Source organism: Dipodomys spectabilis, unplaced genomic scaffold (assembly GCF_019054845.1).
Source record: "Dipodomys spectabilis isolate Male_0828 unplaced genomic scaffold, ASM1905484v1 ptg000083l, whole genome shotgun sequence".
Taxonomy (NCBI): Eukaryota; Metazoa; Chordata; class Mammalia; order Rodentia; family Heteromyidae; genus Dipodomys; species Dipodomys spectabilis.
Genome location: NW_024870760.1, coordinates 581,500 through 608,910, shown reverse-complemented (window position 1 = coordinate 608,910; position 27,411 = coordinate 581,500). Strand labels below are relative to the sequence as shown.

Here is a 27,411-nt window from a genome sequence, read left to right as displayed (position 1 = left end):
ATAACTCTTGGTTTTATGTTAGAGTCTAACCTGCTGTGTTATAACTTTTGGTGGTATTTAAAAATAATAAAATTGTTTAGAAAAAACAACAAAATAATTATAACAAAATATATTTTTGGTTGGAAGTTTGTGGCTCTCACAGTTGGTTTATGTTTACTTTAGGCATAATTTGTTCTATTATCTTCATTTATCCTAGATTAGTGATTCAGAGGAACTTTGGATTTTTAGCTAGGGCTTGGTGAGGTTTATTGAAAAAGCAAAGCTAGTTCTAGTCCCACTGCTGAAATCTGAAGATTGTGCTGAACCTATGTATGAGGAGAATTGCCAGTTTAGCTAGACACAAACCTGATAGATTACTCTTTCTACTTAAGAATTTGGTTACAATGTTTCTTTTGTAGTTTTCAGGAGACAGATTTTGTGTGTATTTTGATAGACTTCATGGTATTTGAATGTGTATCTGCACATAGCCATTATGAGGTTTGACTTATTTAGGATCTTTCACTTGCTAGGTTGGTATTCTACCACCTGAAGCTATGCTGCCAGCCCAGTTTGCTTTAGTTATTTTTTCAGATAGGGTCTTGTGCTCTTAGATGGGGCTGGCCTTAATCCATGATTCACCCCCTTAGACCTCTTATGTGGTTACATTACAGGTGTGTGCTACTACCCCAATTTCCAGATTGAAATATAGTCTTATTAACCTTTTTGCCTGGGCAAGTCAAACCAAAATTTTCTTGGTCTCTATCTCTTTAATAACTGGGATTGCCCAGCCCAGATTTTCATGATTATTTTTTTTTCCTGGTCCTGGGGTTTTCTGGGCCTGGGTGCTATTCCCAAGCTTCTTTTGCGCAAGGCTAGTGCTCTACTACTTGAGCCACAGTACCCACTTTTTCTGAGTAATTTATTGGGGATAAGACTCTTCCTGCCTGGGCTGGCTTCAAACTGCAGTCTTCAGACCTCATTCTCCTGAGTAGCTAGGATTACAGGCATGAGCCACCAGTGCCCAGTGACTTTTTTTTTTTAACATTATAGTGAGTGATATTTTTTATTTTTTAAATACTTCTGATTGGTTGTTGCTAATCTATAGAAATAAATTAGTATTCTGATATTTATCCCTCAACCTTAAATTCACTTACTTGTTTTGGTGGCTTCCTTGGATATCTAAATAGACAATAATGTCATGCATGAAGTTTTTTCCTTTCCAATATTAATTCCTTTTTACCTCTTATATTTTTATAGTCTAGGAATAGATATAATTAGTAAATGATGAAGCAGATTTTTTTTAAGATTTACTATGGGTTGAATGTACTTCTATAACAGACAGTTAATCTTCACTTGGCTTATTAGCATACTGTATTAACTGAAACCTATGCTGTTGAAATCTGTTCCCAAACTGAGACTTTGTATAATTAAGACACAGTTCCCATACTTGGATGTGCATTAACCATGTGGTTTACAAGTTGAAGATTACCTTTACGTATTTTCTTCTTGGCAGTACAGAGACTAGACCAGATTCTTCTTAGGGTAATCTTTCCATTTGTACAGTCACCATGTTCTTAATAGAAAAATATAGACTTAAAAATTACCTGGAAAATGTTTTAAGTAATTGAATAATAATGATTAAGTAATATGGCAAATATGGAAGCTTTTAAGAATTGTCTGGCTTTCTGTACAGTTAGTATGTATTGGTCAATTTATATTTCCTTGAATTATACATCTTTATTAAGTTACCAGATTTAACTTGGAAAATTTCTTACCTTAAAGATATTTTTAGTTGTTGTTTTTTCCTTATTTTAGATAATGTGCAGGATGGCTCCCATGGTTGGGAAGGATATTACAGAACGTCTTATCCTCCCTCGATTTTGCGAGATGTGCTGTGATTGTAGAATGTTTCATGTTCGAAAGGTATGATTATTGTATTAAGTATGTACAATTTAATAAGATTAGGCTGTGTGTGTGTGTGTGTGTGTGTGTGTGTGTGTTTTGTTCCTGGGGCTTGAACTCAGGCCTGGGTATAGTCCCTGTGCTTCTGTGTTTTGTGCCCAAGGCTAGTGTTCTACCACTTGAACCACATCTCCACTTTTGGCTTTTTTTTTTCCTTTGCTGGTTAAGTGAAGATAAGAGTCTCACCAACTTTCCTGCTCAGGCTGTCTTCAGATCCTTAGATCTCAGCTTCCTCATTAGCTAGGATTAGGGATGTAAGCCACTGGTGTCTGGTTAAGATTGGGCTTTTTTGAAGTTTTTAAAAGATACTTATTTTTATTTTTGTGTTACTGGAAATTGAATCCAGGGCCTTATTTGTGCTAGAGAAGCATTCTGCCACTGAGCTAAATCCCCAGCCCAATATAGATTGTTTTTAAGGGATTCTATAGGTAGTACTTTAAATTGTCAATGATACTTTTGTTTTCAGGTCTGTGCTGCCAATTTTGGAGACATTTGCAGTGTAGTTGGCCAGCAAGCTACTGAGGAAATGTTGGTAGGTGTCATAGGTATAACTGATTAGGCAACATGATACAAAGTAGCTTGTGAAGTTTGAAATGTCATCAGTTACTCTGTATTTTATTGGCACAGTCTGTGAGTATAAAGTAGAATGGTAATAGCTTTTGGTGTATTTTGTTGAATTTCTACAATGTAGACACTTGAATTATGTTTTGATCAGCTTGTTGAAAATACAAATATATATGAGAAGCATGGACTTACTGTTAACATCCCATTTGTATTAAATCAATATAATTTATTTACTTGAGTATTTAATTTTATTGCAACCTCAAGTATTTTATTGAGTAGTCAACATATGAGTGTTATGTGTTTGTTCTATAAGTTCACAGATTTTCTGAAAACATACAAAATGAATTCATATAAAGCTATGTATAACATTTTTCAGCTTTGTTTCATAATTATCATTTGTCAATGGTGAATTAGAGATTGTTCACTAAAAATCACTGAGCCTTATAAGTATTAAATAGTTGCTCCAGATTTTAAGAAAATGCAATGTTTTAAACAGAGCAAATGAGAAAGAAATAACTGTGGAACCATCTGCTTTCCTCCCTGTGTAGCTGCCCAGGTTTTTCCAGCTGTGTTCTGACAATGTGTGGGGAGTCCGGAAGGCGTGTGCAGAGTGCTTCATGGCAGTTTCATGTGCAACATGTCAGGAAATCCGAAGGACCAAGCTATCAGCACTGTTTATTAACTTGATCAGTGATCCCTCACGTTGGGTAGGGTTTTTAAAAATTGTACATTTAAGTGTATTTTAAGGTAGACATGATACTATAAGAGATGATTTATGTTGTTTTATACATTCCTTCAAAAGTAGATGGTAGAAAGGCTACCACATTAGAAGAATTTTAAATTTTAGTCTGAGGTTGTAGCTCAGTGGTAGAGTATGTAGCTGTCATGCTCAATGCCCTGGATTCCATTGCAGCATTTAAAAAAATGTGTACCTTTTTGGGAAAAGTGGAAATCCCTGAGTTCTTGTTTTCTCTTCTTCATCCTTATTCCTTCTTCCCTTTCCTTCCCTGTCTACCTTCTCTCCCTTTCTCTCCATCCTTCTCCTCTTTTCATTCTCTCTCCATTTCCTCCCTCTTTCTCACACACACACAATTCTAGCTTTTTAAGAAATCCAATGGAAAGTTTTTACCAGGTAGGTAAATGCTAGTAAATATATATTACATTTATTTATCTGTAAAATTCAATTACACTCATTTATCTAAAAAGTATCTATAAAATTCACACACGTCTTTATTAAAATTTGCAGAAGGGATTAGTTATTTTATCATTAGAGAACTTGGTCTATGGCACAGTTGGGTTTAATAACACATGCCAGTGCTTCTGTCTTTGAGGTCTTTGTCAGCTATGTCTATACTTCTTCCCATAAAACTCTTCTCAAATGTCTTATTTTAAAAAATCTTGATCCTGAAAATAATACAGAAATCCAATATGAAATGGAATTCTAGCCACCGTCCTCCACATGAACTATTCAGTACTAACAGTATATAATGAAGGCCTCTGTGAAATAATGTTCCATGTCTGCCAATTGGATTGTATGCAGTTCTGATACATCTGGTGCCTCCTTGTTTTGAAAAAATTGGTCTTCCTACCTAAGAACTTTAAATGTATTTGTCACATTTTTTTGGGTTTATTCCTTTTATTTTCTGTTTAATGTTCTTGGTTCTCTTCATTGTTTTCTTAAGAATACAGCAAGGGAGCTGGGAAGGTGGCTCAGTGGTAGAGCGCTTGCCTTGCATGCATGAGGCCCTGGGTTCGATTCCTCAACACCACATAAGCAAAAAGAAAAAAGCCGGAAGTGGCGCTGTGGCTCAAGTGGTAGAGCGCTAGCCTTGAGCTGAAGAGCTGAGGGACAGTATCCAGGCCCAGAGTTCAGGCCCCATGACCGGACCAAAAATAAAAATAAAAAAAAATAAAAAAAAAAAAAGAATACAGCAAGATTCTAAAGACTTGTTTGCAAAAGTTTTATAGGATTTCATATTCAGATTATCATGGTTTGAATATTCAAGCCACAATAAAAACAATTGAAAGGAAAAATATAAAGATTTTTAAAGCTAGGTGAAGAATAATTTTGTAATTTGGAATCTGGATTTCTTTTATAAAAAGCCTTATTCCCAAACATACTTTGGTTTGGTATGTGGAAAGAGCATATTGACTATTTAATATATAAGTGGAACTTCTTTTTCCTGGTGGTGTCAGGGCTTTGTGCTTGTTAGGCAATTACTCTGACACTTGAGCCACGCCCCCAGCCCTTCCTTCATCTGCTTTTCAGGATTATTTGCTTAGGGCCAGCCCCAGACTCTTACCCTAGATTTCCATGTAGCAGGGATCACAGGCATGAACCATTATGCCCGTGCCTGTTGATTGAGATGAAGTCTTGCTAACTTTCTTTGCTAGGATTGGCCTCAAACTATGATCATCACAGGCATTAGCTACCATGTCCAACCTTACATATGCTTTTTTATTTAAAAAAAAAAAACAATTTTGTGCATATATTTTATTACTGTCTTTTTTTTTTCTTCTTAGGTTCGCCAAGCAGCTTTTCAGTCTCTGGGACCTTTCATATCTACTTTTGCTAATCCATCTAGCTCAGGCCAATATTTTAAAGAAGAAAGCAAAAGTTCAGAAGATAGGCCAGTAGAAGACCAAAATAGGTATAATATTATAACTTTGTTTTCCAATTCTACAGTTTATGGACATCATTTACACTATTTTACCTCAGTATTCTTTTTGGAGGGATAACTTTGTCTTGAAAATAAAAATTGTTAAATTTGTCTAGCATTTTATTTTGGACAAAGAGTGGTCACATTTAGAGTAGTATGGTCGTAAACTACATTTTGTTTTAAATTTATATGATTGTTAGTTTTTCCAGTTTAGTTACTTATTAAATGAGAAGATATATCTAACTCTTAGCACATGCCTAGCACCTAGGCTTTTGAATACTGTTTTTAATAAAATTACCTAATAAACTGTTGGTATTTAGAATATAAAGGGTGTTAGGGATTATGATTATTATCAGTGTTTAAGGAGTAAAACCTACTTTAAGAATATATTTGACTGGATGCCAGTGACTCAAGCCTATAATCATAGCTGTTGAGGATGCTGAGATCTGAGGATTGCTGTTTGAAGCCAGTCCAAGCAGAAAAGTCCATGAGACTCCTACTTCCCCAGCAAAAAGCTGAAAGTGATGGTATGGCTTAAATGGTAGATTAGTGCCAGCCTTGTGCAAAAAATCCAAATGAGAGCAGAGGCTCCTGAATTCAAGCTCTAGTATGAGCATTCCCCCCCCCCCCAAAAAAAAAAATATATAGTCCATTTTGGACTACTTTCCTTGCAGTCCAATGTGTGTCTTGACTTCTCAGCAAATAGAATGATAATTGTAATCTCCCAATTGAGCATTCTAATGATTAGCCATGAAGAAGTTTGCTGAAATACAGATTTTAAGTAAATCAATTTTCAAATAATGCTTAAAATAATGTGACTTTTATTTTTTAAAATTTGCATTGCTGGGTGCTGGTGGCTCACACCTGTAATCCTAGCTACTCAGGAGGCTGAGATCTGAGGATCATGGTTCAAAGCCAGTGCAGGCAGGAAAGTCCATGAGACTCTTTAAGATAACCACTAGAAAACCAGAAGTGAGGCTGTAGCTCAAAGTGGTAGAGTGCTAGCCTTGAGTAAAAGAGCCTCAAGGACCTGAGTTCAAGCCCCATGACCAAACCCCTCCCCCAAAAAAATTAGCATTAAAAATTTGAATTAAATTTTAGTCCTTAGAAATTATAATATATTTAGAGGAAAAACTATATCTAACTTAGATCATAGGAGGTATACATAAATAAACTTATATAATTACTCATGGGAGATGATTTGAGCACGTGCTTTTGGAACAGTCTTTAATTGTTTGAGTTACCATAGTGTCTTGTCCCTCCCTTGTGATGATGCTAATGGACATTTTCTTCTGTAGGTCTTGGTACTGTGATATTTGCTTTCTTGGTGTTTTGATTTGGCAGTTCTTCCTTTCTTCTCTGCTGCCTTGTTTTACCTTTTTGCCTGTTCTCCTACTGTCCTGCTGAATAGCCAAACAAACCTGAGGTACTGTTTTTTGTAAAGGAAGAAAAATCACTTTAACCTTGTCTTCCCAGAATCTGTCAGTTCTTTTGACAGGAATTTGGCAAAAATGATGAGGGGGGTGGAAATGTTATGTTTTTCACTTTTAAAGTTAGTATACTTTTTAAATTTTGTTTTGTTTTCACTATTGACTTCCCTGAAGACTTACATAACTTTTATTTTCCAATTTGGAGAGTGTATATTTAGAGAAATTGTGAATTACAGAGTATTATGTCAGACAGGGGACTGCACCCTCTTTGTAAAAAAAAAAAAAAATGGCAGGTAGTAAAGTTTTCATTGTCACAACCAGGCAGGGTCTGCCTTAATAGTGTGAAAACAGCCATAAGGTTGTGAATGGATGGGTTTGTCTGTGTTCCAATAAAACCTTATTGATGAAAACAGTTGTATGCCTATTAAGGCCATGCTTGCTGACTGGCATTGTATGGAAAAGCTATTGAAAGATAGTTTAATTCCTTATTTCTTTTTTCATTGTAATGAAGTATACTTTGTACCCCTTGTTGTCAAGTCAGTGTAGCATTGGATTTTCATTATAGTTCTAGACTTTATTGAATTGTTAATGGTTTGGTGAAGAGAAAGAGTTTCTGGGTAAGAAATAAGTTGTAATTAAGTATTGTAAAAGCTTTTAAATACTTTTGACTTTGTCTAGCTTATAAGGTGCTAGTCCCATATATTAGTAAGATTCAGAATGATTGGCTTGGTTGCCTTTCCTGAAATATTGTATTGGCTTTTGGTTTTAAAGTGTCTTAAAACTGTACGATTGTTGACAATGATTGATTGATTGATTGATTGTGCAAAATGTAACTGAGCACCTACTATGAACCACAGGCTGTAAATAGAAAGGTAGAACTTGGTTCCTATACTCAAGCTTTCCTAGAATTAAGATTTCTCTTAACAAATACCTTACAAAGTAAGCTGTTAATTCTGCAGTTCCTCCATTATTTAGTTTGGTGTTTCACCTGGTGCTGGAAGTCATTTAGTACTCCAGGATGCATTTATTGATTACAAATCTCAGATTTGTCTTTCATTTAGCCTAAGTCAAGTTATTAATGCATCTTTGAAAGTGCTGATAAAGGCTGTTTACAGAAGCAAAGTTAAAACATTCAGGTTTTAAAAGTGTAAGCATTCTCTTTTATATTTCTTGGAAGTTACATTGCCTGACTATATTGTGCTGTTTTGGTTCTCCTTGTACTTGCTGCTTTCTTTTAGGATGTCGTGTTCAGTCTGAACCATCTTAACAAATGACATGACAGGGTATTCACTACCTTCCAAAATCCCTTCCTGACTTATCCAGGAAACTCAGAGCTTATTTCCTTTGTTGTCAGTAGCACTGATTCTAGAGCACTATTATTTTTAAAATTTTTATGATCTTAAAGTAGTTGTATAGAGGAGTTGCCACTTTTAACAAAGCAGTTTATTGAATGCAATACATCTTGATCTGTATCACTCTTTTCAACATTCTCACCCACCTCTCCTACTAGCCCCTTCCCTTTTTTCTTAATTTTATAGGATACATATTTACTTCTTTACTGCATCCTGCCCCTTTCCCTTTGGCCCCACTCCTCCCCTTTCTGGTATTCATTATCTGGTTTTTGTTTTGTTAAACTTTGACTGCCTTTTCTAAGGAATTCAAGTTCTCTCTTGAATCTGCCATATTTCAGTTAGTACATTTGTATACACTTGGTTACCACCCAACATATTCACTTAGATGTTACAAACTACTTCTGGCTTACACATGTGGGAACACATTCAACCTTTGTCTCTTGGAGACTGATTTACTTCACTTAACATAATTTTTTTTTTAGGTCCTTCCATTTCTTTGTAAGTGATATAATATTATTTCCAATGAATGAGTAAAATTCCCACATTTTCTTGATCCATTTGTCCATTGAGGGGCATCTGTGCTGATTCCATACCTTGGCTATGGTCACTAGGGCTACAGTGAACATAGTTGTGCTGGTGGCTTTACTGTATCCTGGTTTGTAATGTTTTGGATAGATTCCCAGGAGTGGAATTGCTTAGTCATAGGGTAGTTCTATGTTCACTTTTTTGAGGAATCACCATACTGCTTTCCAGAGTGGTTGTACAGGTTTACATTCCTACCAGTAGGGCATTAGGGTTCTCTTTTGATCACATTCATTAGCATATTAATTTTAAATCATATCTTTTAAGTTATATCTTTGCATCTGTCATGTAGTAGGCTGCAAACCCATATAATTTTCATCTTTTTTCTGTTAGCTTCTTCACTGGGTCTCTATACATGATTGATGTCCTGAATGAGTTATTTTAAGAACACAGATCTAATATCAGAAACCTTAAGTACCTGAACTGCTTGGGCTAGATTTTGTCTATTGAGCTTAATACCGGCTCTAAAAATAAAATTGCCATAAATTTGAAAATACTTGGAAGGTGTGTCCTGAGAGTTATTTCTGCTTTCATCTTTGAATCCATTTTTTGGGGGGATGCAGTTCTGGGACTTGAACTCAGGGCCTGGGCATTGTCCCTGAAATTCTTTTCTTCAAGTCTAGTGCTCTGACACTTGAACCACAGCATCACTTCTAGCTGTTTCTGAGTAGTATATTGGAGATAAGAGTTTCATGGACTTTCTTGCCTTGTTACCATTGAACCGTGATGCTCAGATCTCAGACTCTTGAGTAGCTAGGATTTAAGGCATGAGCCATCATTATTCAGGGAACCCAGTGCTTTTTAACCAGATATTCTATAGTTCATTTCTCCTCAAAATACCATTTGGTTTTCTAGGCCCAGCAGACTAAGTGTAGGAAATCTGATTAAGCATAAATTTTTGTGGCCATGAGAAAAAACTAAAGGTTCTTTTTGAGAGAAATTTCTGATCCATTCTGTAGTGCTCCTGTTTCCGAATATCTTAGAGGCTAGGATGATTATTCCATTGTGCAGAATCACAGGTTTCCTCAGTTTTCAAAACCATGTTGTTTTTGTACAATAGCATTTAGAAGTCTGACCTTTGGGAATATCAGAATCTTGATGTTTAGCCACTTGCACTTACACTGACAGTTATCCAGCTCCAGGAAAAATTGTAACTTACAGCATTTATTGTGTAGGCAGTTTAAATCCACACATGGAGTAATCCCACCCAGAACTTAATTTCAGGACAACCTTTTTTTTTGTATATTTGTTTCTTTTAAAAAACAACAACATTCTATGAAATATAAGTTTAAACTTACTAGTAAATTTACATTTGTTAAACAAGGTTTAACAAAATGATTTTATTGCTAAGAATGTTAAAATCTAATCATAATGGTAAGGTGAGAAAGAGATGAGGAGCTTCAAGTCCCCGGAGTACTTTTCCATTTGAATGACCTTTTAATTAGGGGTGTGTGTGTGTGTGTGTGTGTGTGTGTGTGTGTGTGTGTGTGTGTGTGTGTGTGTGTGTGTGTGTGTGTGTAAGAGATGAGGAGCTCCCTGTGTGTGTGTGTGTGTGTAAGAGATGAGGAGCTCCCTGTGTGTGTGTGTGTGTGTGTGTGTGTGTGTGTGTGAAAGAGATGAGGAGCTTCAAGTCCCTGGAGTACTTTTCCATTTGAATGACCTTTTAATTAGGGGTGTGTGTGTGTTAAGTGGAGTTTTCTTAAATGTATCACATTTAAATATATAATAGAAGCAGATTCAGTCCATCCAAACATGAATATATTGGCATTTTCATTAAACTGCTTCTGATGATGATCTTTGTTCAGATCGTCTCTCATTTACCTTCAGTTTCTACAGCAAGTCTGTGTTCAGCTTATTGTTATATACTGCTTTTATAATGATCTTGCAAAAAGGATATATCTAACATAATTTCCTTAATTCTTGCATAAAAAGATAAATTCAGAGTTGCACAGTTTTTCATCTCTATCGCCCATCATTTCCTTCTCTTAGGGCTAGTGAAATCATTGTTACTTAGAATGGCTATCTTTCTTGTATTGGTTCTTGCCTTTGTGTGCTATTTCTTTGAATACTTTTCCTTCCCTTGGCCTCTTAAAGATGATTCTTCTAAATACAATTCATGTCATTTCCTCTAAGGCCTGTGCTCCTACTTCCATGTGCTCAGTGTATAAGCTTCTCTTCTCACTACTCTGAGAGTAATTTGCTTATTTTTCATTTCTTCTCTGTTTGCCTCTAACTATAATCTCATTCACATTCAAATCCTCAAACCTGGTATCATTTCCTGGTTCCTAGTAGGTGCTCAATAAGTGCTTGTTAAATTTTATGGAGTTTAATTGAGAGATAAACAGTAAACTTACATTAGTGCTTTAGTTTAGATAGAATGGGCAGCTTCTATTGTGGACTTTAATTGGGATTTTGTACCATTTACTAGCTAAATTATTACTTCCTTTTGAGGGACTTTTCTGGGAACAGAGATGGAATTTACAGAAGAAATAAAACTTCTATTTTCAGTTGTGCAGGTTTTAATATATTTTATGAGTTAGTTAATAGATTTTTTCCTTTCCTCTTTTTATATTAGCATAAAAACTTCATCAGCTTTTACCTTGAAGCAGATTGGCAATACAAATTCTAAAAATCAATTAAAAAAATCTTAAAAGGTCTTGTAGGAATTTCTTTTTCCTACTGTTAGTCAAATTACCATATTATTAGATTTTCCAACTAATAATAATGCTTGCATATACATGTAGCCTTATGCTCAACAGGTGTTTATATCTCTGAACACAGAACAACTGATGGAAAAAGAAGCGTTATGAGTAATATTCATAAACTATTCAAGTTATGTGGATAATTTATAAATTTTAGTATTTAGCTTGTGTAAAGGCTATATGTAATATCTTTCATTGATTTGTTTTCAGTAATTATTTTTATGTTTTTATTTTTTCTAAATAAAACAATAAGGATCTGCAATCAAGATGTCCCTGGGGAAGGACAGATGAGGTCAGAAGCTGTTCCTTCAGATCTCAGTGTATCTAATTCCAGTGTTAAACTGGAAAACATGCTGGAAGATGATGCTGTAGAAGCATTCAGGAGCTCTTCAGATGAAATAAGCATTCCAGTGGACAGTTCTTTACTTTGTACTTTGTCTTCAGAATTTCATCAGGAAGCAACTAGTCATGAGAATGATAAAACACCTGGTAACTACCAGTCTGCATTGCAACCAGAATTTGGCACCAGTTCCCAAGATTCTGCTCCCTTAGATCAGGAATTGTACAACTCTTTCCATTTCTGGAGGACTCCTCTTCCTGAAATTGATCTAGATATAGAACTCCAGGAGGACTCTGGGAAGAGTCCTAGCTCAGAGAGAGCAGAGGAAGCACTGGAAGTTCCTGTGCCTGGTTCTCCAAACATCACCATGGCCACCAGGAAGGAACTAGAAGAAATGATAGAAAACCTGGAGCCCCACATTGATGACCCAGATGTTAAAGGTATGGAAGAGTTAGGCAAGTTTGTGCTTTATTCTAAAATTGTTTGAAAAAAAAATGATGTGGCATTAAATTTTTTTTTTCCTGAAAAGTCTCCTTTTTTTTTTTTTTTAGAATTGGCACGATAAGTCTTTATTTTTAGAGAAATGTATTTAAGATTGTTCACCGTTGGAACAATCTGTCTGATTCTGCACTTAATCACTGAAAGCATAAATGTATTTAAAACAAAAACCAAATTTTGAAAACTCATAACTTAAGGTTTTTCTAATCACCTACATTTTTTCCCTCAGTTATAAAACCAACATTGAAAATTCCTAAACTATTATTAGTTTGTTCACTGTGGAAAATAAAGTGAAACCTTTAGTAGTCTTATAAAAGATTATGCTATAAAACATGAAACAAAAACCCTTATATTTGAAAATCGCATCATTTTTGTAAGCTAGCAGTTGTCTTTATTTGCCTTTTATTTACCATTTTTAGAGATTTCTTACTATAACTTTTTGGGGAAAATTAATTATGACCAAATGTTAATTTATGTTCTTGTTAACATTTTATTTTGATGAAACCTTTATGAACGTATAAATTTTTTTCTTGATAAAAGTCATTTTCTGAATGGACAGTTCTTTGAGATTTGAAAAATGGTCAAGTAACTGCCAGTACTGCCTTCCTTCCCAAGCTTTTGGAAACATTGATCTGAATCAAATCAAATAATATGTAGCTTTTTGGAGTCTGACCTATCAGTACAAAGTATGAGGTGTGAACATGTCAGTAACCCATTCCTTTTATTATTTTATGAAATAAATTTTTTTCTTCACTGTACATTATTTTTATTTGTTTAGTTTTGGTGATACTGAGATTTGAACTCAGAGCCTTACACTTATGGTACTTTACTATTTGAACTACACCACCAGCACTGTTTTCTGTTGGTTAATTTTGAGATAGAACCTCACTTTCTGTAATCTACCTGCTTCCTCTCAAGCTGAGAACACAAGTCCAAGTACTATATCTAATTTTCCTCTTCAAAGGTGAAGTTTTAAGGACTTTTTTGTCCTTATTGGCCTTAAATTTCAATTCTGATTTCAGCCTCAAGTAGTAGTCACCAGTGCTCAGCTAGATTATTATTTTTTTAATGAAAACTTTACAGCTTTACTTTCTTTATATTATTCCTCATTTATGCAAACTCTCATCATAGATTTTTTTTTACTACTCTCAGCTAGTTCTGTACATTTCATCACAATACGATAATAGAGCAAGTACTGATGGTTTTTTAAATCTTATTTGGCAAACTAGAATCCTAACCAAAACCTGTTTTGTTTTTTTTTTTTATTTTTTTGGTCAGTTGTGGGGCCTGAACTCTGGGCTTGGGCTCTGTCCCTCAGCAATTCAGCTCAAGGCTAGTACTCTACCACTTAAGCCACAGCACCACTTCTGGCCTTTTCTGCTTATGTGATGCTGAGGAATTGAACCCAGAGCGTCATGCATGCAAGGCAAGCACTCTACCACTGAGCCATTTAGCCCCCAAAATCTGCTTTACTGTCTTTTTTCTTTCCTTTCATTTTTCTCTTACCCTTAATTGAAGAGAACTGGGCACAGAGAATTACCTCCCAGTGATGTCTTTACAACTTTCAGCTTTATTTAAGTTTTATTACTTGTATTGTAAGTTTTATTAGGCTTGTCATACTTTAATAACTTATTTTTCTTAAAGTTCATTTTTATGGTAAAAGAATTGGTAGCTAGTTTATAAGCCTATTCTGAGGTTCTCATATTATAATACTTGATAGTTCTGTTCCACATATAAGACATTTAAAATTGTCAGTTACAGTAGTGAATGAGCTGCTGTAAATTTTTTTCAGTAAATAAGCTAAAAATGATTTCCATAGTTTTCTTTTTGAAAGATCTAGATGTCAGTTTCTGAAGATGGCTAATCATACATTGATTTAAAATTGCAACTTCACAAGGCATCATTGGTTATAATTTGAATACACTATCTTGTGTTTAACTTGTTCATAGTTTAATACTTACGATAGATAAAATTTATCACATTGTCTGTCAGTAATGATGATTCCTTGAGCAGCTATCCACTGATCCAGGGAGTCATTCACTGAGCAGTACTTGTGGAGCACCTCTGTGAACCAGGTACTAAATATATACAACAGGAACCAGATGACACTCCCAGCCTTCGAGAGCACTGAAGTGTGACACTTGCATACTAAGTGGCACATGGTACCAGTAAGGTCTACCATAAGCAGAAGGAAGCAGGTGGCAGTGTTGGATTTGCTGCTTAGGCTGCACAGTTCTGTAGCATTTGATATTGAAGACATACATGTTTAAGCTGTTAATTTAAATAACTGTTCTAATTTTCCTTTGTGTTAGAAGGTATTTTGAATTGCAAGGGGTAAGCATTAATTTGGGGTACATTTTCCTTTTCCATTTCTAGCATTATGGGGCTATGAGAAAATGTCTACATTTTTTAAAGGAAAAACTTCAAAAACAATTTAAAAATTAAGGTCTGGCTGAGATGTATATTAAAATTACATTGCCATGTACATTTTTTCTTGATAGTAAAATAGGAAAATGATGGAGACTTACAGGCAGAATCTACCTAAAGAAGGGCACATTATCAAAACTGATTTATTTCACCTCTATGTATGTCACTTTTTTTTTCTAGTTGCTGTCCTGTGGGAGGTGTCTTGGGAAATAAAAACAAGACTTTAGTAATTTTTTTCTTCTAAGTCAGCTTTTGCTTCAGTCTTTCAAAGTTTTACCTTCCTTTGAGCATGAGATTTTTTTTCCTTGTGGGTTTTGGTCATGAATGTTTTGATACTACAGTGAAATGCTGTTATCAGGGAGGGAAAATGTCTTCTGTCAGTTGTAGAATACAATTGATCTTGTGAATCCTTTGTGGAACAATCTCTAGAATAGATTCAAGATAGAAAAACACAAGGTAGAATTACACCCTTTCCTGAAAGACTTCCTGAGAGAATTTGAGGTCTTTTTTCTTTGTTAGTAGTTTTCAGTTCTGGCATTTGGGATCAGATTCAGCATTAACCTAAGTAAGACCCACCTACCTAAAGTACTGAGGCAGAGTTTCTGATTACCAGCTTAATCCATCACGAGGTTCATAGGTTTCATAAACATAAACTGCTTACACAAATGTAAATTCCAGGTAAAGAAGGAGGCCTTTTAAAAGCAGTCCTAGTTAAGAATCATTATTAGGAACTTCCCAACACTGTTTGTGAGAGAATTGGAGATTGTGAAGTTATGTTGTGACCATCTGTGCCAACTTCCTCAGGAAAGAAGTGTCTTTTGAGATTTCCAGGTCGCTCCATTTCTGATAGATGTTGCTGTGGACTGTATTTCTTCATAAATTCGTGGTTAAATAAGCAAGATTTATTTGGCAGGCTCATGTTCCCTAACCATCTTCTACATGGATTGTGTTGCCTAATTTTTCTCTCTCCTCTGAGTTCTTTTCCATGTATCAGTGGAATTAAACACGGTGAACTGGAATAGCTGAACTGATAGTTTCAATTGAGAATGATAGTGGGTGACTATATCAGATACTAACTGAACTAGGGAGAAATCAGCTATCCCATAGTAACTCCTGGGTCTCAGAATACCACTCTAAAACCTTTAGTAAGAAAACTAGCAATAGGTTTCAGTAACTTGAGTCACAGGATTCCATTTTTTTATGTAAAGTAAAAGGCAGGTTTGACAGAGACTTGAAGTTTTACTTAAGATTTCTCCTGATGGTACTTTGTATGCAGGTGTGATATTTCAGTAGTAACCTATGTTTATAAAACTCTGCCTCCTTTCTGTGACTGGAGAGTTTCAGGATCAAGTGCCCTAATGATTCAGCCTAAGTCCTATGTGGCTCCCCCCATCTTATATCAGTTTTCTAAAGGAAAAATGTTCACAACATTTCATTAAAATTTTTATGAACATACAGATTTAAAATAAGGATTAATATGGATAAAAGGAAAGTTTTTAGTCTACTTTGAGACGTGACTTTAGTCAGACATTTTCTGTGAAAGGCTCAGATTTAGTAGTCACAGCTCAGAACATCTGTGATGCATAAGAGACCCCCCTCACATGTCACATACTGCTGTTGTACAGAACATTTTATTTAACCGTTGCTTAGTCTGCTTTGAGTGCTTTTGTTGGGAAACTTGAAAGAGCCCAAAAGGGAGAGCTAAAGTGATGTAAATAGTTATTACAGTTCTAGCTGAAATTCTGAAAACAGTGAAAATCCTCCACAGCACTTTTCCTCACTTAAATAATGTAGCTAATGTTGATCCACTAGATAGAATAGGATCTCCTCATGCATGTGTCTTGCATACCTGTGCCAAGTACTACACTTAGTACTGCAGCATATTAATAAGTTGTCTTAAGCAGTTACTGATTATTTTAAGAACTTAATATCATATTTTGCATATCTGTATGAATTACTTGGAATAAATGCTAAGCAATATTTTTATACTAAGTAGTTTATGAGGGGTAAGAAGAATGCTAGTTAGTTCATGCCACTACTAGTGTTCCAACTCAGGGCTAGGGCACTGTCCCTTTTAGCTTTTTCACTGAAGGTTGGTGAAACAAAGCTCCACTTCCAGTTTTTGCTGGTTAACTGGAGATAAATGTCTCATGGACTTTCTTGCTATGGCTGGCTTTACCCATGATCCACAGATCTCAGCCTCCTGAGTAAGTAGGATCACATCTACCACTGGTAGAATTTTTTTTTTTTTAGTTTTGAATTTCCTTTATTAGGCAGACAATACTGATTTCTAGATTTAACAACCACCATATATAGTAAGTTGTCATTTTGATTCCTGAAAGCAAGTTATTACTCATACAGGAGCCCTGTGTTTGAGACAAAGTATATGAATTTCATTTTCATAAAGAATTAGGTGAGAATAAAATAAAACAGGTTGCCACAAAATCTTTATAATTCCATTGTTTTATGTTGGCAGGATTTGTGTGACTGCTCTTCTGATAAAATAGCTTAGTAAGTAAGCCTTATTAGTTTGACTTATAAACTACCAAAACATAGTTAACTTATACTGAAATTGACCCCTTTTAATATACTGGAGATACCTCTCACAACTAGATAGCATTTATTTTTCCATACTAATGCAGAATAATGTACAGTAGTGGATGGGCACTTTTAATCTCATGAAAACATAATTTGTATTCTACTTGTACTCTTGAAAGACTAATGATTTTCCCACATTAGAAATTGTTTTCAGCTTTTGATGGCAGTATCAAAACAAAGTGTGCATTTAGCTGATACAGAATCATGCCTGTGAGATCCTGCAGTTATTTCACTCACCCCATCTGTCTCCTTTACCCACAGCACAGGTGGAAGTGTTGTCTGCTGCGCTGCGTGCTTCTAGTTTGGATGCTCATGAGGAGGTCATTGGTATAGATCAAACACAGGAGCTGCAAGAAGAGCAGGGTATAAAGGAGCTACCCAATTGTAATATAAGTCAAGAAGAGTCTGTGCCTCTAATCAGCAAATCTGTTGAGGTAATGAGCTCAGTGGTACTTACTGAATGAGAGCAGTGTGTATCAGCAGTCTATTATTGTTGGGAGACAATTTGTGTTAATCACTTTCTACTTTAGTACCTCTGATGTTTTAGCTCTTTCTTTTACATAAAGTAGAAGTAATTATTCTCACCACATCCTGTCCTTGTCATATTAAATGCCTAGAGAAGTAAATCCTATAAGCCCTGTCTATATGACTATTTTAGTGGACTCAAATGTTAATGTAGCTCACTGCAGTGAAATAGTCTTACTGGAAACAAAGCCCTTTATCAAGAATAATTAACTCTTCCCTTTTCTTTTTGGAGAGGTGCTTTGTTTCTGATCGGACCATTTCACTGCAGCAAGCAACACAGTATTCTGAGCAGAAGAACGGGACTTGAGGCCATGTTGCGGAGGGCCAATGGCATTATCTGGACTCGAGTCTGAGGGTGGGTACTGTTACTAGCATCATCTTTGCTGCATTCCTGTAGCTGTACATATACAACCCTTCCCTGACTACCTACACATACCCTTCAAGCCAAAATCATTTCATTATCTGTATTCCTCTTTTGTTTGATTAAACATAGAGAAGGACTCCACAACTCAGAATGACTTGATTTATATGCCCACAAAAGAGTATTACTTACACATCAGGGATGGCAAGAAAGTTCTTGGAGATATAGTAGTTAGAAATCTGTTCAGTACCAGTTCTTTAGAGTGAAACTGACCATTTGAGAGTTTATCAGTATTTTAGTAGGGTTTTTGTGTGTGTGCGTGTGCATATGTGTGTGTGAGTGCATATGCGCATTTTGTTTTATGTGTGTCGGGAGGGTGGTTGTTAAAAGCAGAAAATAACTGCCAAGGATTGAAATAGATGTTACATGTGGCTCCCAGTGGCCTCTAAGACAACTAACTGAACAGTTCTGTCAATCCTGTTTAATAAATGAATTAATTTGGCCTGATACCAGTGCCTCACACCTGTATTCTGTGCTGCTCAGGAGGCTGAGATCTGAGGATCCCAGGAAGGAAAGTTCCTGGGACTCTCTATTTCCAATTAACTAGCAAAAAAGTGCTCAGTTCAAGCCCCAGTACTGGCATTAAAAAAATAATAAATAATTTGAAATTCTGGCCCCTTTTAAAATTGCTCTTGTTATTTCAATTTTTCTGAAAATGTTTTTCTTACATTTAGTTAGGTGGTCAGCAAGCTTGATGTAAATTAGGGGAACTTCTTATGAGGTCTTAGGTAGTTTTATAACCTTTTTAAGCACCTGAAAATTTTGTGTGTGTGTGTGTGTGTATTTTTGGTCTTGAAAGGTAAGTAACCTGTGGAATAGTTTAAATAAGGAACACTCAGGCAGGCAAGCTCGTTCAGTAGATTTTTTTTTTCTCCTGACAGAATGTAGATGCCACTCCTCAGTACGTCCATAGCAGTGCAGATGTGAGCAGCAGCAGTGACTTCAGCCCTGACCAAGAAAGACGGCCTAAAGTGCAGGTGAGTGGCCAGAATGCTGACCTTTGTCTCTGAGCTCCTCAGAAGCCTGTTTCTGACAAGCAAGTCTGCATTTAAAACAACATGTCTTCGAACATGTCTAGTGTGTCATATGTACTACTGAAGAAAATTCAAATAGTATGATGAATAGCACAAAGCACAGATCTTCCCATAACAGTTCCTGCCAAGCTTGGTCATATTTTTGTGGGCATATAAAAATATGTATATATTCCTTTCTTATCTTTCAAGACAAATACAGTTACCACCAAGGAACCTTGCTATTTCCCCATGCCTAAGTTGCCAAGAGCTGCATTATAAAATACTGCTCTGTTTTAGAGATTAAATTGTAAACAAAAAAATAAAAAATAAAAAAAATGCTTCAAGTACAAACAACACTTAGTTATATTCTAGTTTCAAACAACATCTAGTTATATTCTAGTTTCAGAGACTTTTTTGCCTTATTTAATGCTGGTCCTGGGGCTTGAACTCAGAACCTGGGAACTGCCCCTGAGCTTTTTCACTCAAGGCTAGCACTCTACCACTTAAGCTACAGTTCCACTTAAGCCCTTTCCCTCCCCCCCCCCCCTTTTTTTTTTAATGGTTCATTGGAGTTGAGTCTCAGGGATGCACAGGCTGGCTTTGAACTGAGATCCTCAGATCTTAGCCTCCTCAGTGGCTAGGATTATAGGTGTGAGCCATTGGCACCCAGCCAATATCAGAAATTTTAAGTGTGGGGAAATCATTGGGCTATGATTTATACTTTGCCTCCTCTTCCTCTTCCTAGGAGCACACAAGTCCCTTAGTTTGATTGCAGCACAGTTGCCCCAAGGCATTTGTGGTTTGTGGATGTTAAAAGTACCACACACAGGGTGGGAAGGTAGCTCAGTGGTAGAGCGCTTGCATTGCATGCATGAGGCCCTGGGTTCGATTCCTCAGCACCACATAAGGAGAAAAAAAAAGCCAGAAGTGGCGCTTTGGCTCAAGTGGTAGAGCGCTAGCCTTGAACTGAAGAGCTGAGGGACAGTACCCAGGCCCAGAGTTCAGGCCCAGGACCAAAAAAAAAAAAAGTACCACACATAGTTCTCTGCGTTGTCAGTTTCTGAACTGTACAGAGAAGATTCCCAGGGTCAATTGGTATATCTGTTTAATTTTTGTTTCTAGTTAAAAGTAAATCATCATGTAAAACATACCTTTTCTCGCTTACAGTGAGAAATATTTTTAAGTCAGGACACATAGGATTATTTTTTGTTGTAATGGGGTTTAAACTTAGGTCACACTCTCAGTAGACAGTCAGTGTACCACTTGAGCCACGACCAAACCCTTTTTGGCCTTATTTTTTAGGTAGTTTCTTGAATGGCAGATTAGCTCATGCCTTTAGTGAATAGGTCTAATTAATTAGCAATACTGGAGCTTGAGCTCAAGGCCTTTTTCAGTGAGGCTGGTACTTTTTAACACTTGAACATGCCTTCAGTTCTGCTTTTTACTGGTCATTTTTGGAGATGGAGTCTCCATGAACTTTTCTGCCTAGGTTTTAAACTCCATCTGCTGGATCTCAGCCTCCTGAATAGTTATTATTATAGACATGAGCCACAGGTACCCAGCTCAAATGCTTTGTTGTTGTTATTTTTGTTGGTCATGGGGCTTAAACCTCAGGGCCTGGGCTCAGTCCCTGAGCTGTTTTTGCTCAAGGCTAACACTTAACCACTTTGAGGCACAATGCCATTTCCAGTTTTCTGGTGGCTAATTGGAGAAGTGTCTCACAAACTGTTATGCTTTGAATGGTGATCCTCAGATCTCAGCCTCTTGGAGTTGCTAGGATGACAGTTATAAGCCACTAGTACTCGGCTTTTAGAAGTATAAAATATGTAGCAGAGGGAAATGCAGTCAGTGAATTTCTTTGTTTTCCTCCTCTGTTATTCCATTTTGCTTCCTCTGGAGCAGTCTTGTTCCTTGTGAATGTTCCTTCCATGTTATGTTGCACATAACATTAGCAAGGCTATATATACTTCCTTTTCCTCATATTCTACACATCATTGTGTGTACTTCATTTTTCTCTCAGACAGTGCAATACCCTTATTCCCTCACCATCTATAGACAGTTTGGAAACCTTACCCACCACTATTTTTAAACAACCTGAAATTACCTTAATACAGCAAAACAGCAAAATAGCCATCTTTTTTTCATCCCAAAAGTATGTATCTCCCAACTGGCATTTTCTACATTGCTTTTCTCTCTATAGCTTCCTTTGGAAACTACTCTTCAAGAAAATGTGATCTGGTTTTGCCCTGGCCATTTTGTACAAAACCATGATTTTTCCTACTACTTACTAGTAAACCATTTTTCTCTGAATTCTGCCACACAGTTGATAGTTACCAGAGGGTACTATACAGAATTTGCCATCAACTAACCCTCAGATTATCACTTTGCCTCATCTTCTGCTTTAGCTAATTACATATTCTCATCTAAGGAGTAAGCAGTGTAACCAAATATTTGTATTTTACCAATGTAAGACACTTCTGTACAATGGCAATTTTTGTGTGTATGTTTTGTGTATATTTTTTGTGTGTACTTTGAACTTGGGCTTTGTACTCTCACTTGGCTTTTTTGCTCCTGGCTGCACTCTTACCACTTGAGCCATGCTTCTAGTCCAGCAGATAGACATGGTTTTTTATGCTGGTCGTAGGGCTTGAACTCAGGGCCTGGGTGCTATCCGTGAGCTTTTTTGCTTAAGCCACAGCTGTACTTCCTGCCTGGGCTTGCTTCCAATTGCAATCTTCAGGTCTCACTCAGCCTTGTGAGTAGCTAGGATTGCAGGCTTTGGTGTCCAGCAGCAAATAGAATTTTTACAGTAGAGAGGCCTTGAGAGACATCTCTTTTTGGTGGTACTAATGCTTGGGACATTCAATTCCTGTCAAATAAGCATCTTTTGTTAAGAAGTGAGTTGTTATTATACCTTATCTGAGAATAATTCATTAAAAACATTTTTAGAGCCTTCAGTATTATACAAGAAACTATCTATTTAAGGTAATAATTAAAGTGAAATAATCTCCATAGTCTAAATATAAGGCACTGAAACTTCTTTTTTTAACAAAAGATTTTTTTTAAGACTGAAAATAAACTATTTCATTTGAAATCCTGCTACTTGATTAGTATATTTCTACTTTGAAACATTTTGTAAGTGCTCTGAAGAGATTATGTGAATTATGGGCTGAGAGTTTGTATACCACTCCTGAATTCTTACGTTGAAGTGCTAACCCAATGTAATGGAATTTGAAGCTCAGTTTACAGGAGGTAATTAGATTTAGAGACCAAAGGGCTTACATTTACATGCGTCAGGTAATTGAGTACATTTCCTTTTGTACAGTGTCATCTGTTTCCTCATTCTCTCCCATTCCCTCCCTTCCATCTCCACCGATGAGTTGTATAGTTCACTTTCATCAGTGTCCAGTGCACTCCATTGCTGTACTTTTTCACCCTTTTTCCTTGGATTCTGTGCCATCCCTCCCACCTTCCCAAAGATATGCATGTGGATACCCTGTATATAAGATATAGAATATAGAATCATCAGCAAAAGAAAAAAGTAGAAAAAAGTCCTCTGTTTCCATATCTTTGGAGTTTGTTTCAATATATTTTATTTGATGCACATATGAAGAGGCTCTTGGGTATTACACCTTTGTGATTCTCTCCTAAGACTATCCTCTTTTGGTCTCACTGTATGTGAGTATCTAGTTTTCTGTGTAATTTGTCATATTGCAGTGTATTTTAGATCTAACTTCACATACCAGAGAGAATATGCGCCATTTGTCTTTCTGATCTTGGCTTGCTTCACTAAACACAATTTGTTCTGCAAATGACATTATTTTATTCATTCTAATTGCTGTGTAAGATTGCATTGTGTATAGGTACCACATTTTTTGACCCACTCATCTATTGTGGGGCATATATAGGTTGTTTCCATATCTTGGCTACTGTGCATAGTGTGGCAATGAACATGGATGTGCATGGTTTATGATGCTCAGGGTCGATGCCTAGGAGTGGTATGGCTGGGTTGTTTAGTTTTTTTTGAGGAACCTCCAGACTACTTTCCAGAGTAGTTTACATTCCCACCAGCAGTGAAGTGTGTACGGTTCCTTTTTCCCCACATTCCCATCTAGCATTTGCTCGAATTAAAAATGTTAGCCAGTCAAACTGGGGTGAGATGGAATCTCAGGGTTGTTTAGATTTGCATGTCCTTATGGCTAAGGATGTTGAGCATTTTCTCATGTGTTTCTCTGCCATTCTTACCTCTTCTTCTAAGAAGTCTCTCCTTAACTCCCCTGCCCATTTAGTAATTGGTGTATTTTTAGGAGGGGTTACTTTCTTGATCTCCTTTTATATATTGGATATTAGGCTTTTGTCTGATGTATTATTGGTAAAGATCTTTTTTCAGTTGGTTGGCTGTCTTTCCAGTTTAGTAACAATGTCCATAGCCGTGCAGAAACTTTTTGTTTTAATGTAGTCCTACTTAGCAAGTCTCTCTCCCATCTGTTGTACCATTAGGACTCTATTTAGGAAGTTCTTGCCAGAAGTTCTAATGTGTTTCCTATTCTTCCTTGCAGTAGTTTTGGAGTTTCTGTCTGACATTGAGGTCTTTTTGATCCACTTTGAATGGAATATTAGTGCATTGTGACAAGCAGGAATCCACTTTTAGTTTTCTACATATGGCTGCCCAATTTTCCCAGCACCAGTTGTTAAAGAGGCTATGTTTTTTTTTTTTTTCACTATATGTCTTTGGCTCCTTCATAAAATATCAGATGACTGAGTATGTGGTTTTAATTCTGGGTCTTCAAATCTGTTCCATTTACCCTCAGGTCTACTTTTGTGCCAATATCAAGCTGTTTTTGTTATTATGGCTCTGTAGCAGTTTGAAATCTGGTATTGTAATACCTCCTGCATTTTTGCCTAGAATTGCTTTTGCTATTGTAGGTCTTTTATTGTTCCATGTGAATTTTGGATTGTTTTCTCTATTTGAGTAAAGAATGTCATTGGGATTTTGATGGGGATTGCATTGAATTTATATATCATTTTTGGTAGTAAGGCCATTTTCACAATATTGATTCTATCTATCCATGAACATGGAAGGTCTTCCCATTTGATTTCTTTCTTTAAATTTTTATAGTTTTTGCTAAAAAGATCTTTTACATATTTGGTTAGGTTAATTCCTAGGACTTTTTATTTTTCGAGGTTGGGTTTGTTTTCATGATTTCCCTTTCTGCTTTTGTACATGGTTGTCATATGGCTACTGGTTTTTGTGGATTAATTTTGTATTCTGCTATTAATATTGCCAAAGTGGTTGATCAGCTGTGGGAATTTGGGGGTGGAGTTTTTGGGTCCATTAGTTTTTTAGGTCCATCATGTCATCTGCGAATAGGAGTAGTTTAATTTCTTCTTTCCCTATATGCTCCCTTTTATGTCCTCTTTATGCTTTATTTTTCTGGCTAAGAATTCCAGAACTGTATTGAACAGGAGTGGAAAGAGTGGGCATCTTTGCCTTGTTCCTGATTTTAAGGGAAATGTATGATGTTGACTGTTGGTCTGCCATATATAGTCTTTACTTTTATTCCTAGTTTCTCCAAAGCTTTTAACATGAATGGTCGTTGCATTTTGTCTACATCTATTGAGATGATCATGTGTTCTTGTCCTTGGCTGTTCATGTGATGAATTATATTTATTGATTTGTATATGTTAAACTAGCCTTGCATCTCACTGTGGGATGAAGCCTACTTGATCATAATGTATGTTTTCTTAAATTTGTTTCTGGATTTTTTTGACTAATATTTTATTGAAGAGTTTCGCATCTGTGTTCATCAGAGAAATTGGTCCATAGTTCTCTTTTTTTGTTGGATCCTTACCTGGTTTTGGAATGAGTATGATATTGGCTTCATAAAATGGTTTAGAATTGTTCCCTCTGTTTTTGTTTCATAGAAAAGCTTTAGGAGTATTTGTATTAGTTCATCTTTAGTCTTATAGAATTCAGTAGCGAATCCATCCAGGCCTGGGTTTTTCCTTGTTGTAAGACTTCTGATTACTTCCTTTATCTCCTTGTGTGTTACTTGCTTCCTTAGCTGGCTATATATATAGCCAGTTCAGTTTAAGCAGTTTATGTGCTTCTAAAAATTCATCTGCTAGGTTTTTCTTTAGTGAGTATAGGTTTTAAAAGTAGTCCTTTGTAATCATTTGAATTTGTTGGATGTTTGTTGTAATGTTTCCTGAGTCATCTTTGGTCTTCCTGATTTGAATCTTGCAGATGATCTGTTAATTTTATTGATTTTTTTTTCAAACAAAACAGTATTTTGTTTTATTGACTTTATAGGGTTTTTTTTTGTTTCTATGTCATTGATTTCTGCTCTAATCTTTGCTATCTCTCTCCATCTAGTGGTTTTAGATTTGTTTTGTTGTTGTTTTTCTGGCAGTTTTTGTTGCATCATAAGGTTATTTACTTGATCTGTTTGTTTTCTTTATGTTCTTAGAGCTGTAAGCTTTCCCCTCAGCACTGCTTTTGCTGTATCCCATATGTTCACTTGTGATGTGTTTTCATTTTCATTGAATTATAAAAACTTTCTAATTGCTTCCTTAATTTCTTCTGTGACCCAGGTGTTTATTCAGTAGTGTGCTATTCAGTCTCTATGTGTTTGAGTGATTTCTGCAGTATGTTTTGTTGTTGAGAACTAGATTAATACCCTGTGGTCAGATAGATGCAAGGAATTATGCCAATCCTCTTTTATTTGCTTAGGTTCTTTGTATGTACTATGACATGATCTATTTTGGGAAATGTTCCATGGGCTGTAGGGTGGAATACTCTGTACATTTGTTAAGTCCATTTGGGTTATGATGTCATTTAGTTCAGAGGTTTCTTTGCTTATCTTTTATTTGGTAGACCTGGGGTATTAAAATCTCCCACTATTACTGTGTTTTGGTCTATCCTGTTCTGTAAATCCAAAAGTATTTAGTTATTTAGCATTTAGGTACTCCATTATTTGGCACATAGATGTTGACCATTCTGATTTCTTCTTCATTGATTGTTACCCTTATTAATATGTAATGACCTTCTTTGTCTCTCTGTATTGATTTGAGTGAAAAGCCTATTTTATCAGATACCAATATGGCTACTCCTGCCTTCTTGCAGGGTGCATTTGCACGAAAGATCTTTTTCCATCCCTTCACTTGGAGTTTGTTTTTATCTTTGACTGTGAGATAGATCTCTTGGAGACAACAAAAGGGTGGATCTCATTTTTGATCCAATCTGCTGTTCTTTTTCTTTTGATTGGGGAATTGAGTCTGTTATAGAGAAATGAGTTGTGTTTCCTGGCATTTTCTTGATTTCCTGTATTTTGCTTCTTTCCTCTTCCTGTGCTTACTAAATTGGTCTTCTAATGGTTTTTGTCCAGTGTGTTTCCTTGGTTTTGTTTGTTTTCTTCAGATTGTATGCTTCCCTTTACTATTCGTAATGCTGGTTTAGTGATCATGAATTCCTTTAATTTTTGTTTGTCATGGAAGGTTTTGTTTTCACCATCTAACGTAAATGATACCTTCGTGGAATAGGTCAATTTGGGTTGGCAATTGTTTATCTTCAGGGTTTGCATTAAACTAGCCTGTCTTTGCATTGAGAGTTTGTGGAGGGATATCTGCAGTGATGCTGATTTTCTTTCCATTGTAATATAGCTCCTTTGATTTTGCAGCATTGAAAATCAATTCCTTGCTTTTCAAGTCTAATGTTTTTACTATGATATGTCGAAGTGTTTCTTCTTGGATCCTGTCTACTACGGGTTCCGTATGCTTCTGGCAAGTGGGTGAGATTTTCTCTCAAGATTGAGAAGTTCTCTGTTACTATTTTATTGAACAGGTTTTCGATGCCTTTAGTATTGAGTTCTTCACCCTTTTAGGTCCTTACTATGTGGAAATTTGATGTCTTGGCTGGGTCTGCCAGTTTTTGGATTTCTCTTTGCTAGTTTCTGAGTTTTTTCTCCATACCTTTGACTTTTTGTTGTAGCACCTATTTTATTCTTGACTTCTGGTATTCTGTTTTTCATTTCACTTATTCTGTTACTTAGGCATGCCACTGTGGTTTTCAGTATCAAAATTGAACCTTTTATGCTTCTGAGATCAGTTCTCATAGTATTAATTTTGTCTTTTAATGAGGTATTTAGTGTTAATATTTTTATCTCCATATCTTTTGGGGAATCCTGGATCTTCTTTGTACTCTTTTGAAATTTTTTTTTCTTCTCCCCTTTTATTTCATTGGCCAAACATGTCCTTAGTGGTTCTTTTGTCCTCCATCTCTTCTTTACTCTCCCTGGGGTCCTTCCCTGGATTGTTACTGGCTTTTGGATTTGGTTCCTTGTCTTGATTGCTCATGAA

At 36.0% G+C, this 27,411-nt stretch overlaps 1 protein-coding gene across 3 annotated transcripts in view; it reads left to right on the top strand.

Moving 5' to 3' along the window:
• The window catches only part of Ppp4r1 (protein phosphatase 4 regulatory subunit 1), a 67,973-nt gene that overhangs the window by 27,263 nt on the left and 13,299 nt on the right, over positions 1–27,411 (top strand). For all 3 annotated transcript variants that reach the window (XM_042683679.1, XM_042683678.1, XM_042683677.1), the window contains exons 7-13: positions 1,795–1,902; positions 2,408–2,473; positions 3,054–3,212; positions 5,029–5,156; positions 11,485–12,011; positions 17,356–17,528; positions 18,922–19,017. In XM_042683679.1, coding sequence (XP_042539613.1) covers positions 1,795–1,902; positions 2,408–2,473; positions 3,054–3,212; positions 5,029–5,156; positions 11,485–12,011; positions 17,356–17,528; positions 18,922–19,017 — 1,257 coding nt within the window. The remainder of the gene's footprint in view (positions 1–1,794; positions 1,903–2,407; positions 2,474–3,053; positions 3,213–5,028; positions 5,157–11,484; positions 12,012–17,355; positions 17,529–18,921; positions 19,018–27,411) is intronic.